The 14,575-nt window shown below is 45.0% G+C and overlaps 1 protein-coding gene across 1 annotated transcript; it reads right to left on the minus strand.

The window, feature by feature from the left end:
- Positions 1-878: 878 nt before the first annotated feature.
- gareml (GRB2 associated, regulator of MAPK1-like) lies at positions 879-12,673 on the minus strand (the record flags this gene model as incomplete). Its single annotated transcript, XM_079179905.1, has 7 exons — positions 12,556-12,673; positions 9,431-9,571; positions 5,744-5,874; positions 5,490-5,655; positions 4,209-5,059; positions 2,382-2,551; positions 879-1,479 (listed from the first exon to the last, which is right to left on the minus strand). Exons 1-7 carry the CDS (start codon positions 12,665-12,667, stop codon positions 879-881), a joined length of 2,172 nt encoding a protein of 723 aa, XP_079036031.1. The 5' UTR covers positions 12,668-12,673.
- Positions 12,674-14,575: the final 1,902 nt, after the last annotated feature.

The raw sequence follows: 14,575 nt of genomic DNA on the forward strand, positions 1-14,575 counted from the left end.
TATTTCTGAGCAACACATCTGTATATCTGACTACAGACAGGAGGACATCTCGTGTTACCCTAACAGGGAATGTTAATAGAAAATATCACTGTCCCAAAGTACAAAATGGCCTTCATACAGAATAGTGTAAGATATTGTTGAGTGAATCAATGATCAGTACCAGAAACATACTTACTTTATTGGGTGCCCCAGATTTTCTCTTTTTTTTTCATTCAGCTTTAAACAACTAGCTCTTTCTTATATCCTAAGAATTGTTATTTATGCCAATTACAGGCCACTGATGCTCAATGCACATGAAGAAGACTATGCAAGAGACTCAGGGAACAGGTTCAGTGTTACATCTGAGTGGTTACATGTCCTACTGGTCAACAATAGAGGCTGTAAATCCCAATAAACCCCTCTATACTTTATGTGGAATGAAGGCATGTTTCCTCCTCGTATCAGATTGTATGTGGGATCACAGCATGAAGGCCACACAAACCCACGTAGTGCTTAAGTTAAAACCGATAGCTGTCTCGAAGCATGACGATGTATTGTGGTTGATTATCTGCCCCGAATACGAATTGAAACGGCGCACTTTCATCATGTAGCTCCCCGTCGTCGTAGCCATTTGTTAGTAAACTAGTCCCAGTCTGTGATTCAGACTGGGAATATGGAGTCAGTCTGTCAGAGACTGACGAGAGCCAGTCAAGTGTCAGTTCTATCATTTGACCACAGGGTGGCACGGTTTCCTTCAGCAAAGTCTCAGCTTCAGTCAGTGGGGCTCAGCAGCCGGTTGGTCACAGTGGAAGGCACATTCAGCATGGCTCAGGAGCCAACAGGCACATTATCAGGACAGTACGTGTGTATGTGTGTAGGTGTGTGTGTGTGTGTGTGTGTTAGATCTTGGGCCTCCAGCCCTGTATGAACTGTGTGATCTTGGTGACATGGAGTCGGCTCAGGTGGAAGTCATGTGACAGGATGTCCTCGGTCAGCTGCACCAGGAGGCTGCCGTCGATTCGCTCCCTCTGGAACACGCCCACCGCCGCCTCTGACAGGCCGATGAACCGCAGGCAGGCCGACACCTCCTCCAATGACAGCACGGACAGGTCAGCGGGAGGCCTCCAGGTGGGGTCGGGGGACGGGGACAGTCCTTCAGTGACCCCTGCGGATGTCCCACCGCCCTCTGCTCCTCTGGAGGAATCTGTCGTGGGATTGGCGGTGGGCTCGGGTGAGGGGCAAGGGGACTGGCGGTTGAAGGGGTTCAACGCCCCGAAGGGAGCAAACCGACTCTGCGGAGGTGGCGGCCTCAGTCGAGGTCCGGAGGAGGTGAAGGAGTCCACCCATGGCTCGGCCCAGGTTGCCTGTGCTGGCTGAGGATTGGCTGTGTTGTCTGCGGGGATGGCAGAGACCGGCTCGGGACTGGCAGGGTTAGGGGCCGGGCAGTCCGCCCAGGAACACGGGTAACAGTAGAGGGAAGCATCTGGAGAGGGCGAGCAGCTGGGACAAAGCATGATGAAGGGATGTTAGCTTCTGGTATCAGTCAGCACGACTCGTATACATTATATCGGGTATAAGTCATTTCCTGGTACGCATTTATTTTGTGATTTGCAGGTCAACAGTAATCTTGACCTGTAGGTTAAAACTGGGCTCAATTTAGTTGAGAAGCTTTTTTAAAATATTTGTTATGAACTATTATTTCAACAGTATTTAAACTGCGATATTTCAATGCCAAGCAGGTCCTAACTACATCTTGAAACATAGTCATATTTGTGTTCAAGTCATATGTGGTTTAGTGGTCAATTAGACATTTAAGAAATGTTTCAATTTCACAAATTTAAGCATAGTTGATAAAATAATCCCACCACAAGGCCCCTTAGGTAGATACTCGGGAGCTTTCGATCATATCACATGACCATCAGCAAATAGATTTTTGCCACTACTACTACGCATCCGAATCTCCAACCAAACTCTCGGCAGGTTTATTGACATAAAGTGTGGCACAAATAGGACGACATCTCTGGTCCAGCTTGAGTCCGACGATGTTATAAAAGTGCTCGATGGAGAACTCGTTTCAGTGACACAACTCTTATGTGAGGCTGCTATATGTAGCTATCAATTTATTATAGTCTAAGTCATGTGTTAACCTGGGATCCAATGGTAGCCTCTATCTAACAACACTAGAAAATCTATTTCTCAAGAGGAAGTTTGTCTCTGTTAACTTCCGTATATCATATCAGGCATTAAAGAGCAACACAGATGAGATTTGGGGAGATTTGATTAGGTGGTTACATTAGCTCAATTTGACATTTCAAAGTAAAACGTGTCCAGGCCCAAAAAAAGGTATTCAGATAATTCCACATAATATAATAATAATGATTCATGTACAAACTAAACATTACTTGTCCTGAAGTCCAGAGGAGTAGAAGGAGAGGTTGGGTCTCGGGGAGGTGGAGGTTTTGGGGAAGCGAGGGGGGACGGGAGGGCTGGGGACCGGACTGGAGATGGACCCTCCTTTAGAGCAGCGAGGGGGAACCGGAGGGGCGATCAAGTAGCGACACTCCTCTCTCACCTACACACAAACACACACAGAAAAATGAGAGCTACAGCAGCAAAAAAAGTTAACTCCTAAAACTTGACTTCTCAAGAGGCTTATTGGGGGAGTGTGTGTGTGTGTGTGTGTGTGTGTGTGTGTGTGTGTGTGTGTGTGTGTGTGTGTGTGTGTGTGTGTGTGTGTGTGTGTGTGTATCTGCTGGCTTGTCCCGATGTTCTGCTTGGTAAATGTCAAACTTGGTGACCTTTTACGCCTCAAACAAACTTCCTCACACACAGTAGCAAGCTATTCACAAACACACACACACACACACACACACACACACACACACGCACGCACACAAACTGTGTCTTGGCAAGCTAAATAGCAGGGAATCAAGAACGCTGTGTGTGACAGGGTATAATCCAGCTGCATTGCAGACATCAACACCCACACGCACTCTCTGTAGCTGCCATCACTTTAAAAGAAAAAGTGAATTAAACAAAACAAAGCGCGATAATTCCCCCCTTACAAACACAGACGCCATAAGAAACCATACATAACATCCTATAGAGGAACACGAGAGCCTCCAGTTGAACATAAGAAGCATGAAACAATATATGAGTTAAGAATGAACCCTGAACTTACATGTTAAGAAAAGTGCAAGAGTAGCAATCTGACAAAGAAAGTCTGTAAATAGATTTGCTCCTTACGATCACTAAGTGATGTAACACAGTGATGTTACGACCACATGTTGTTTATGAAAACCTGTACAGTTCTAAATCCTTAAAGTCTGGTTCCAACAGTGCATAATGGAAACAAATATTTACAGGAAGTGATGCATTTTACTTTACCAGGTCATTTCAAATGTAACATTTGTGCTACTTTACTCAGTTTCACATAATTGAAAAATGAAATATCTTGAATATCTGTTGGACTTATTTGTGATACCAAAAGCAAACGTAATACACGGCAAAATACGTTTCCTTCGAAACATAATAACAATGTAGTTTTGTTGTATGGGAACGTACATTTTTAGGAGACAAGGCAGCAAGATACCATCTTGGTCTCTGGGAAATTGTGATTGTAATTTGTCTGACATTTATATGAAGAAGAATCAACAAAGTGAAAATAATTGTGACCTTAAACTCCCGTTGTTCCTGATATAAATGCAGAATAAGTCGCATCGCTTTACTTGAACAAAATGTGAGACAAGCTGGCAATAGCAGCAACAGCCAACATGGCTGAGCAGAAACAAATATATTGTATATATATATAATATATATATAAATATATATATACAGAAACTAAATCTTTGTTTTTTGTTTTAATCATCAGAAATGGTTAGACTGTTGCTTCAGGGCCATCTTTTATTGTGAAATCAAAATGTATTTGGTCATTCTTAAGACCAAAGACTTTATTAAACTACTGTATTCCAGCATACAGCACACATGTACTTGCCTTCTTGGTGATATGTATTCATATTCATATGAACTGTGAGCAGACAGACTGTTCCTTTCCAGGAAGTCGGTGTGTGTTTGTGTGTGTGAATGTGGCCGGTGAGGTTTTAAAAGCTGTAATGTATGAATAATTCAAACCAGGCATCCTGACTTTTAACAACCGGATGCTGCTGTGGACAGATAAGAGGGAGACAGAAGGTCGAAAAGAAGGACAGGAGGCGAAGACTGAAACTCACAGCTTCTGATTTTGGAGGTACGGGCGGCGGGGTGGACACTCTTGTCACCACGGTACCAAGAGAACCATCCAATGAGGAAGACGAATGAAAGGAGATGAGGTTCGGCTCCTTCCCCAAGCCCTCCGCGTTCTGATTGGTCCAGAGTTCCTCGTAAGGGATCTCCTCACTGGTCCTCATTTCAGCCTCAGTCCACTCGGGAGTCACATACTCCCGCTCCTCACCTGGCCCCTCCCCAAGCCGCTCTCCAAGAGAGTCCCTGCAGCGCTGTGATAGGCTGTCCGAAACCCCACCCCGATACCCGCACATGGAGAGGCGCTGCAGTGCCGGCGCCAAGGAGTCCTGACCCGACACACACATGCGAGAGCGCCGCGGGCTCACGCACTCCTCTGTCATACAGTCCAGCTCCGGCCGGGTTTCTCTGACAGCCCGGGAGTAGGCATCTGGGTCGAACGCGTGTCGCAGCAGGAGGCTCTCCAGGGCTGCCGTGTGGACGGAGGCCTCGGCCACGTTGAACCGGGGCATGCAGCGCAGCAGCAGGAAGTGGGAAGGGGAGACTTCCTGTCGACGGAGCACCATGCAGAGCACCACCGTCTTGCTGACGATGTTGAGCAGCTTGTAGCGGTGGCCCTCTCGGACCGCATGGCGGTCGTAGGGGTTCCGTGGCGGTCTCGAAGGCACGGACACATTGACGGGGAGGCGAACCCTCTCGATGATGCTGCGTACCGTGTGCTCCCCACCCAGCATGCCTTGCTCCAGAGGGGAGCGCGTGCAAAAGCGTCCACGGCAGCCAAAGGGCAGGCTGACACTCTGATTCGTGCGGTGGTTCATGCAGACCAGGCATGGAGTTTTACCTGAGGGGGCAGAGACGGAGAGGTGGATTAGCCACGGGTCAGAGAGTACCTGAATACAGAGTAGAGGTTTGGTCACAGTAGTGTTATGTTCAATGATGTTCCTCCGCACCCAGAAAATAGACGTTTGGTAGTGTGATGTAGAGAGCATGCGCAGAGCTGCACAGTTAAAGTTGCAAAAGCTGCGAGTCTGACGGAACCGAAACAGGAAACGCATGCTTACACGAGAACGGGAGACAGAGTGAATATTTGTGGGATGGAAGTGTAATGTGAGCACGATATATCGAAATACAGCTTTAATCTTTGAACTGAACCAACCGGCGTCAAAGCAAAATCGCCCATATCACTTTAATCACAGGGATAAACTTCTCATCACACACAGCGCTGCCACAGAATGTCACTCAACAGTACTCAACAGTTTGGCCTTACGTACTTCGAGGAGTCTTCCCTAGGCGTCTCAAGAGTGCGCTCAGTCCCGTCTTTTCCTTAGAGGGCGTGGCACAGAGAAGCTCCGCCTTCCCCATGAGTGACAGCTCATCTCCAGCCTGCAGAGTGAAGCTGTAGGGCTCACTATCCTCACTGAACTCCCCTGACACCACCTGCAGCACACACACATGTATGGACGTGTGAACATGACCTTGCATGATAGGAGGAACTTGAAGTATGACATTCTCGTGTTCCTCAAACCTTGACACTAAAAGTGATCGTCTCCATGACAAAGACCCGGTCAGGGAAGACTCCAGCGACTTCCTCCACACTGGAAAAGTACTGGACCGGATCCCTGACGTCCCGGTCTTCATCCAACAACTTGAACTTTCCTACAGAGAGGTTGGAAGCGGGACAAGGGAACGAGAAGAGAAAGGTGGAGGAGGTGTACAAAGATGGACGGAGGAAGAGGAAGTAAGTTGGAAAAGGAAGTGGAGGAAAGTTCAGAATATGGTGAGGGAGCCCAGAGGAAAGAGGAAGATGAAGAAAGGAGAGGAAATGAGAAGGAAGGAATGAATGAGGGCAAGGAAAAAGGAGAGAAGAGGGGAGGAAAGGGAGGAAAAAGGAGGTGAAAAGTTGTTTTTGTTCTGTTTCTCGTTTCTCTTTATGGCTCCCTGCAGTCTACTACAAACACATCCGCAGGAGACACTGTTTGGACTGGAAGAACACAAAGACACCTCCGTGACCTATGACCTGGCACCAGCTCTCGGCCAATCGACAGCCGACGGGGTTGGCATGGCAACCAATAAAAGGACCCCCATTCTCACGCAGAGCAGAGACCCATCACCATGGAGACACTCGCACACACACTCACATACTTTCCCGTGCCCATCCCCTCAAACCATCCAGTAACTGTGTTTGTGTTCTTTAAGCTGCACCAAAGGACCTGTTCAGGAATTCACAATAGGCTCCAAATCATCCTTGTTTCAATGACATTATCCTTCCTCCTTATTTACCAGTTTGTCGGAGGGAATTTAACTACTGCGACCCTCGGAGGATTCTCCTTTTTCTCACAGAGTGTTTGTGTGAGTGTGAAGGAAAATAGACATGAGAAAGTTTTCTTTTTTTTTTTGTCCGAGAGGCAGAGCGGAATACCAAACTCCTCCATCCTCCTCTGCAGCACCCCCCCCCCCCCCCCACCCCCCCTTTGCTCTCCCCCTCTTTCTCCTCCACCCAGAGCCCCCAGGATGAGGAGCTTCCACCCACCGAACCGTACCGGCGAGTGCTACTTTTCAACACAACAAACCACCAGCCCTCCCCCCCCCAAAAAAAGACTGAAGTGGAGTTTCAAATGAAACTCCATGTTTGGTGTAGTGGTACACTACACCAAACAAAACTACAGTTCCACCCTGGAAACTCTTGGACGTATAAGAGGATTACTGCAACAACATATTAACAAGCTATTACTCTGTGAGAAGAATGTCCCTCCAAGAAATCTAAACGGAATCACTCTGAGGCTTTTAAATCCCTACACATGGAGGCTTTTGGCCACCAGTTCCACATTACGAGGGTGGCTGTGGCGCCACTTGCTTCCCTGAAACCCATTCATTCAGCTTCTCTGTCCTCTCCCCTTCAGTCATCAGTGCCTCTCTCACTGATGGACGGAGGAGGATACAGACAGACGGAGAGAGAGAGAGAGAGAGAGAGAGAGGATGAGAAGGAGGGGGCATCCTGTTGTCTGTCCTCAGGGGGAAACCTATATTGCTCTCCTCCTAAGCTTATTTAGACTTCCTGTATGAAGTCATCACACAGACATTAGCTCATCACTGGCGATTGGCCTCTGGTTCAAAAACAACTCACCTGTCACATTTAAAGAGACACAAAGGTAGTGCTGAAAGTATGCATGAATTTAAAAATGTCTTTTCCTTGGCTGCTGGAACGCATTGTTAAAATGTTTCACACCTGAAGAGCACGTCGGCTTGATCCAGCAACGGAAAGAAATGCAAAGTCATGCCAGAAAACTACAAGAATTAATAAAACTCAATGTCAAACGACAACCAATCTTGCAGGAATTTTGGCCGTACAGACTCTGCCCAGCTTTACCAGGAACAGATTTAGAGTTTGAGACATAAAAAGAGGCTATCAAAAGTTCACCTATTCCCAACGTGCTCTACCTTGGCAGTTCTTGTGATGTGGCGGGAAGTCAACAAATATTGAGTTATTACTTAAAGTCCCAGTGAGCACTACTCAGCCTGCATGTGAAAACCGCTGTTGAATATCTTGTGTGGATCCAGAGCACTCATCCTAAAAACGGGCTCATTTTTATTAGGGTCGCCAAACCAAATCTTTTATTTAACATTCATATCTGAAGTACACCTTTGATGAGGAAGCCTAAATGTCCGTATGTTCTTATAATTGCAGCCTACTCATAACATTGAGTGTAATATGAAAGCCTGGCGTACATTCTGTTAGTTTTACTGATGATGGGGAAAGAAACAGGAAAGAAGTTGTGATTTATCAAATGTAAATCACTTCGAAATGGCTGTTTTTCCTATTCATGATAATAAGAAAATAAATGTGGGAATCACTACTCTCAAGAGCTTTTCAAAACTGGAAAAAAAAGAACCATGGTGCTAATGAATGACACTGTTGCGTTGCATTATGGGAAATGTAGGATTCAGTGTTTTTATTTTTAAATCTTGACCCATACTAGATCATAGCCCATCACAGCCTCTGCTTCTTCAATTTTGGCCATCCTATTTTATTATGTCTCTTATTATGTGCCTCTATTAATGCTAAATCTTAACTATACAATACTACAATAATCAATACTAATGTAATACTACATTACTGGCATACCCCATTGAGGAAAAAACCCTGGGTACACCACTTGCCCATTGTTATGCTAAGTCAGCCCTTATTGCACATAAAGTGCTTCTGCTGTAATGAAAACCACGACGGCTCCTGTTTACTCAGTACATCTGTGATACTTTGATATATGTTGGCCTAAAAGCTGTTTACTTCTCGCTTGCTGACTGCTAATATTGGCGCTCACACGCTTCCGATGTCAAATGCTGGAACGTCTACAATGTCAATGATCTCAACACCCCCCCCCCCCCCCCACACACACACACACACCCCCCTTCCTCCCACCCAAGTGTTCTTTCATTCTTCCGAAAAGGAGCCTGAGAGGCGGCAGCACTGTGTGAAGTGACATCAGCACTCCATCGGTGGCGGAAACAATGAAGAGGAGGCATTAGGATCCAGTTACACAGCGAATAATGTGACCGGTAGGACAGTCGGAACTATGGGATTGTGTGGATTGAGCACCAGTGAGGTCATACTGACTAGACTCATTCAGCAGGAAGACGACAGGTCAATGGAGAGGAGGAGACGGGGAAGGTCACATCTACAGCGGCTGCTTGGATGTGTGAATGTGGGTTTTGGGTCTAGCTGTATTGCAGCGAGGTTAATTCTTCCTTTAGTTCACCTTAAGTAACTTTCAGCTTGTTAAAATCCTCTTGTCTGGTGCATCATTTTATACACAAATGTATCTTTAGAGCATGGTGACCAACCCATGCTATTCATAAGAACCCATCAGACATCACTTGCCAATATCTAATGCTTCTGTGTCTATTTTCCCAAAGAGACATTTGACATTAATAGAGCAAGTGAAAAAAATGTTGGCCCTGTGACAACAATCTTTGTGACATTTATGTCCTCCTCAGAGGAAATGGACAATTTCCGGAGAAACATTTTGAGGTTACAGATGACATTTGGACTAACTATTAAGACATTTTTTTTGGGGCGACCTCTAGCTCACCTGGTAAGATTGTGGGCTCCCGGTAGAGTCCTTGACACCGGCGCCCTACGTATCATCTCCTCTGGTAGAAATGCAGTGTGTGTGTGTGTGTGTGTGTGTGTGTGTGTGTGTTTGCGCACGCTCACCCTGGTATTGCAGAGGGATGTCTATCTTGGGTCCGATAACGTAGTGTCCCTCCTCTAAGCTGTGGGCGGTCACTGTGGTCCACTGACGACAGGAGTGTAACAGCACCACATCCTCCTCCGACAGACCCTCCACACATTCACCTGGAGCGCACACACAGAAATGGAATTAGGATCAACAAATAGTCTGGCCAACAACAGTTTACTTTGTCTTATTTCTATGGTCACACTAGCTCAGCGATGGAAAACACTCCTCCCACACACATGCATTCAGGATTCAGTGTCCATAATTACCACTATCAGTGACGGTTCACCACCCCTAACCTACTCATCAGGATCCCACTATGCAACTGGCAACCCACTATTACACAGCCCCCTCACACACACACACACACACACACACACACTCACCTACCCCTACACACACGCAGCTCTCCAGCTTTCACTAGAGCCATCATGTAGCACAACAGCATTGATTTCCGCTGATAGCACAGTGGTACAATTCAATCACATCACACACACACTCACAGACTCACACACCGATCCCATGGATGCACGTTTTTTTTGTTCTTGCTGCTGTACCGAGCCTTTTAATCCAACAACCACGATGACAGACGGCTGAGTACAGACACAGGACACACGGTGATGTGTCACAAAGGTTTTCGTGCACGTTAAAGGGTCACTTCACCCCAAATCGCAAAAGGACACCTTTTCCCATCGTATTCCTCGTGGTTATTGAGTCATTCGTGTACATTTGGATTATTTACAGGGTTTTAGTCTTCTGATGCATTATTTTAGATATTTAAGGAGAAAAATAAATTATATTCAATAATTGGGGCTGGCTGCACCTCTGTTAAATCACGGGGATGTATTTCAGAATGGAAAAGGAGAGAAATAAGAAAGTGAGCTAACAGCAGACACAGATGAAGGGAGAGAGAGGCAGGCAAAGAATCGGGGAAGGAAAGTGTATCCGAACAAACCTGAGACGTTTTTATTACACGAATGAAGGTGATTTAGGCCTTGTAGACATTTCTGTGTCCCACATTTCTGAAATCGCTGTCCCACATTAAAGAGTCTGAGACAATTTAACACTAAGAGTGCTGATAGGTCTATACCATTTCTTTTATGAATGTGACATCTGCATTTTTCCTTTTTAAGGTTTGATTAGTGCACATTCTGTGGATTTCGGAGTGGTACTGAGCGTGGATTTTATGTATTGGCTACTATTGCGACAGACCACACGGTCAAAATATTTCAAACAAAAATAGTCCCATCTTCAACAGTAGACTGCAAAACTATTACCAGCACGAAATGCTGACATCATGCCCTGTTGTAAATAACTAACCACCATCTGTGTTGGCTGGTTGGGCAAACAAGCAGCTAGGCATCCGTGGAGTAACTACAGTGCAGTTAATAAACACCTACGGGTGCTCTCGCTCTCTCTTTCTCTCTCTCTCTCTCTCTTTATATACAATGCACGCGCGTAAAGAAGTAAGGTGCGTGATTTTGGGTGCGCGCGCTTTTGTCGACGAAGGAAAGTTGGAGGTTTTCCTCCTCGTCGCTGCTCCTTAGTATTCACCACATTCACCGACAGATTACATCATTTACATATGAAAAGAATTGAGCAGCACTTGAGCAGCACAACAGACACTTTGTGGCTTTCCAGGCCTCGCTGGACTGGAACAACTTTGGCCATGATGACACCCATCGACCGCTCCCAAAGTAAAGACACCAAATGTGGTGAAGCGGAGAATCATGTTCGCGGCAAAAACATGCAACAAATAGTAGAAAAGCGAACACAAATGTGACTCAATGGCGCCCTTATGAATGTCAGTGGGTTGGTGTGAACCAGAAAAGTCGGTGTCCGAGAACAAAAATGCTGCAGCTGCGTCAAGGTAGCCACAGTTTAACAAAATAATAACGGAAGTAGAGCGGCGTTTGTTTCAAAATAAGAGCACCAAATGTGCCCACACAGCTGGGCCAGTCAGTAAAACGTGTCAATATATTCCATATTCCTTTGTGCCCCAGAAGGTGTAGTGGCTTCTCTAAAGTTTTGTCGAACTACATTAATAATGTCCAATAATGTTGCACATGTTGAACAAAAACACGATTGATTGAGAAAGATCACAAATTTGCTTTGGAAGCAATGCTGTCTAAATCCATAAATACTCCAGTAAAAACTCAATTTGACTAATGTGTGCACTCATTAGCTATTTTAATTCAAACCAAATCTGAGCCACATCTTTATTGAGCCCGTCAGCAAAAATATAAAAGTGGTGCTAAAATAGCAAAGCCCATCCAAGGTCTATTGATGAAAGTGACTCTGCATGATCTAATTAACTCATCTAATTAATATATTAAGTTTATTACTGTCTCATAACAGCTGAGAGTGTCTCTAATCTCTGTTCATTTATTGAACATCACCAGCCTCACGTCACGATAATACTGTGAGCAGTTTATTAGAGACACCTTTTAGGAATTCTGGTTAGTGGAGTATCAATTTATCAGCCATTAACTTGTAAAGATGTCAAAGATGGTTAACAACATCAAGTTAATGAGACAACATCTACAAGCATATGTTTAGAAAGTCATGTAACACTCATCTGTCCAATTTTCCTTTACAAGACAAAACACATTTTAATTGGATTAAAATTCCTCCTTTAGGTTACCCTCTAAATTACTGATAAATTACAAAATTATAATATAATACATATTCTTTATATATATTTTCAATTAATCTGTAAAAGCTTTTTTCCCCTTATTAACAACGCTAAAGTATTTATTTTTGAAAGGTTTTGACCGGAAGTGATATTTGTTTCCTGTCACTCTTGACACCGTCGAGATTATTCAGTAAATTGCTACACTTGTTCTTACACCCCAGCGTCGTTACACTCAAAAAGAAAACACTTGACAGAGACTTCCCCCGATGAAAGTTTGAGTTTACCCTCTCTTCCTGACCGGAAAACTATATTTAGCGTTATTTATCATCATTACAGCCATATAGTTACTAAAAACTCCAGGGCTATGAAACGACGGTGGCGCGTTAGACTTCATCAGAATACAACAGTAGCAAAAGTTTCCACCGGTCGCGCTGGAGCTCGAGGCCCCTGGTGACGGTCGTCTCTTACCGTGCGCCAGGCGGACCAGAGTGGGCAGACGGAACTTGCTGACCACCGCGTCCAGCGGCAGCGCCAACGGGCTCCAAGTGATCTCCGACAGGCTCGCCGACAGCTTCTCCATCCTCCCGGGTCATCACGCTACCGGAGATAATGGTGATGATGATGATGATGGGGAAGATAATGGTGGCAGTGGTGGTGGTGATGACGACGAGGTGCAGGAGGGTGATGGTGGTGGTATAATGGTAAAGAGTTTCGCCATGTTCGAATGTGGGAAAGACGGAGCGCAGTCACGGCACGAGCGGTGGGAGGGTGCGCGAGCCCTCTCTCTTTCTCCCTGTCTGTCCGTCAGCGTTTGTCCAGCGCTGCACACACACACACACACAAACGCACGCACGCACACACACGCGCACACACACACACACACACACACACACGGAAACTGGATAGCAGAGTCAGTCGAAGTTTGATTTTTATTAAGCGTGTCATTATAATTGGAGATCACATATCCAGGGTCGACGTCAAGAAGCTTCCTTTCTATCTTTCCCAAGTTTACTGTTTGATAAGCTGCCCTCTATCTTCACGCTTTCCCCATCAATTATTGCACCACTATGTCCACATGTGAGCTGGTGCGTGGGTGGGCAGTGATAGACGCAGGGGACTTTCTGTCTATGGCATGATTGCTCAACATTTTCCTGGCCGTGCTGTGGGCTCATTTTAAGATCAAATGTTCAAATGAGATGGTATGCAAGTCATTTGTTCCCTTTTTTTTTGTACGTGTGCAACTTTACTCCTCGGTTTCACTGCATTCGCTTTGCATTCATTTCACAGTTATCCCTCAGCCTGCAGATTAAGCTTTTTGCACACAAAACCAACATTGATCTGTTAAAAAAAGATACATTAGTTCCCCAACCTGGGAACTGGAACCCTTCTATGCAGTCATACGATAAACTTGAGGGGCCACGAGGTGATTTGAATCACCTCTGCTGCTCTAAAATGTGTTCTAATATTTTCTTATTTCTGGAGAAAAACAGGATATTTTTCCCCTCTTCAGGCCTCTTAAAAATATTCAAATGAAACAATCTTAGAAGGAGAAAAAAGACTCTTGGAACTACTCAAATCTCATCATATTTGATGCTGGGTCTAAAGTAGACAACTGCAACATTAAAATGAGACTTAGTAGCAAAAACAATCCATTAAAATACACTTCATCACATCAGTGACTGGTTGTTGCAATCCCTTAAAGACCATCATGTACTTTGACTTACTTTTGTATATTCAGGCAACCGTGGCATGATAGCCGTGGCGCTAGAAGCAGGAAGTAACCGTGACAGCTCCCCCAGACACTCGGGCCAGACATTTATTTAATGATGTAGCATTACGGTAGAACAAATTCATGAATGCCCACACACCGGAGCAGTATCTCATCCCTTCTGTCAAAAGCTATCGATTCATCTCAGTCCCACGGGAGCAATCCTGCACAGACTACTGCATCTACAGTATGATGTCATCAATAGGCACAGTTATAGGATTTCTAGATTCGGAAGACAGAAAAAAACGTCATATTTTAGGAGTCGCCAAAGCTCAGTTCGGGGTTGATTTTTTTGTTTGGCTTAAACGCAAATAATGAGATGCTACAGAGATGTGGTGTCTAACTAAACATGTGCTAAAAGACAACTTTTCTATTCAATTACATTTATTTTTATAGCCCAAATTTGCCTCAGAGGGCTTTACAATCTGTACAGCATACGACATCTGAAAAATAATGACTGCTAATAATAACAGCAACAGTGGATAAAATAGAATAATGATAATGATAAAAGCAGTAAGAGTCAAATATAGAATTGACATGATTTTAAACTATTGTTCATATCCATATAGTGCAATCACTGGCACACACAGATTGTATCGGAAGTGGAATCAGTTTATCCACCTCTTCACTGCAGCACTAAACTTCTGGCCCCGGGCAGGACTCTGGTCGACTTACTCTCAGTTCAGTGAACCAAACTGTAAACACAAACGGATTCATTTG

The sequence above is a fragment of the Pholis gunnellus genome, assembly GCF_910591455.1.
Source record: "Pholis gunnellus genome assembly, chromosome: 19".
NCBI classification, from domain to species: Eukaryota; Metazoa; Chordata; class Actinopteri; order Perciformes; family Pholidae; genus Pholis; species Pholis gunnellus.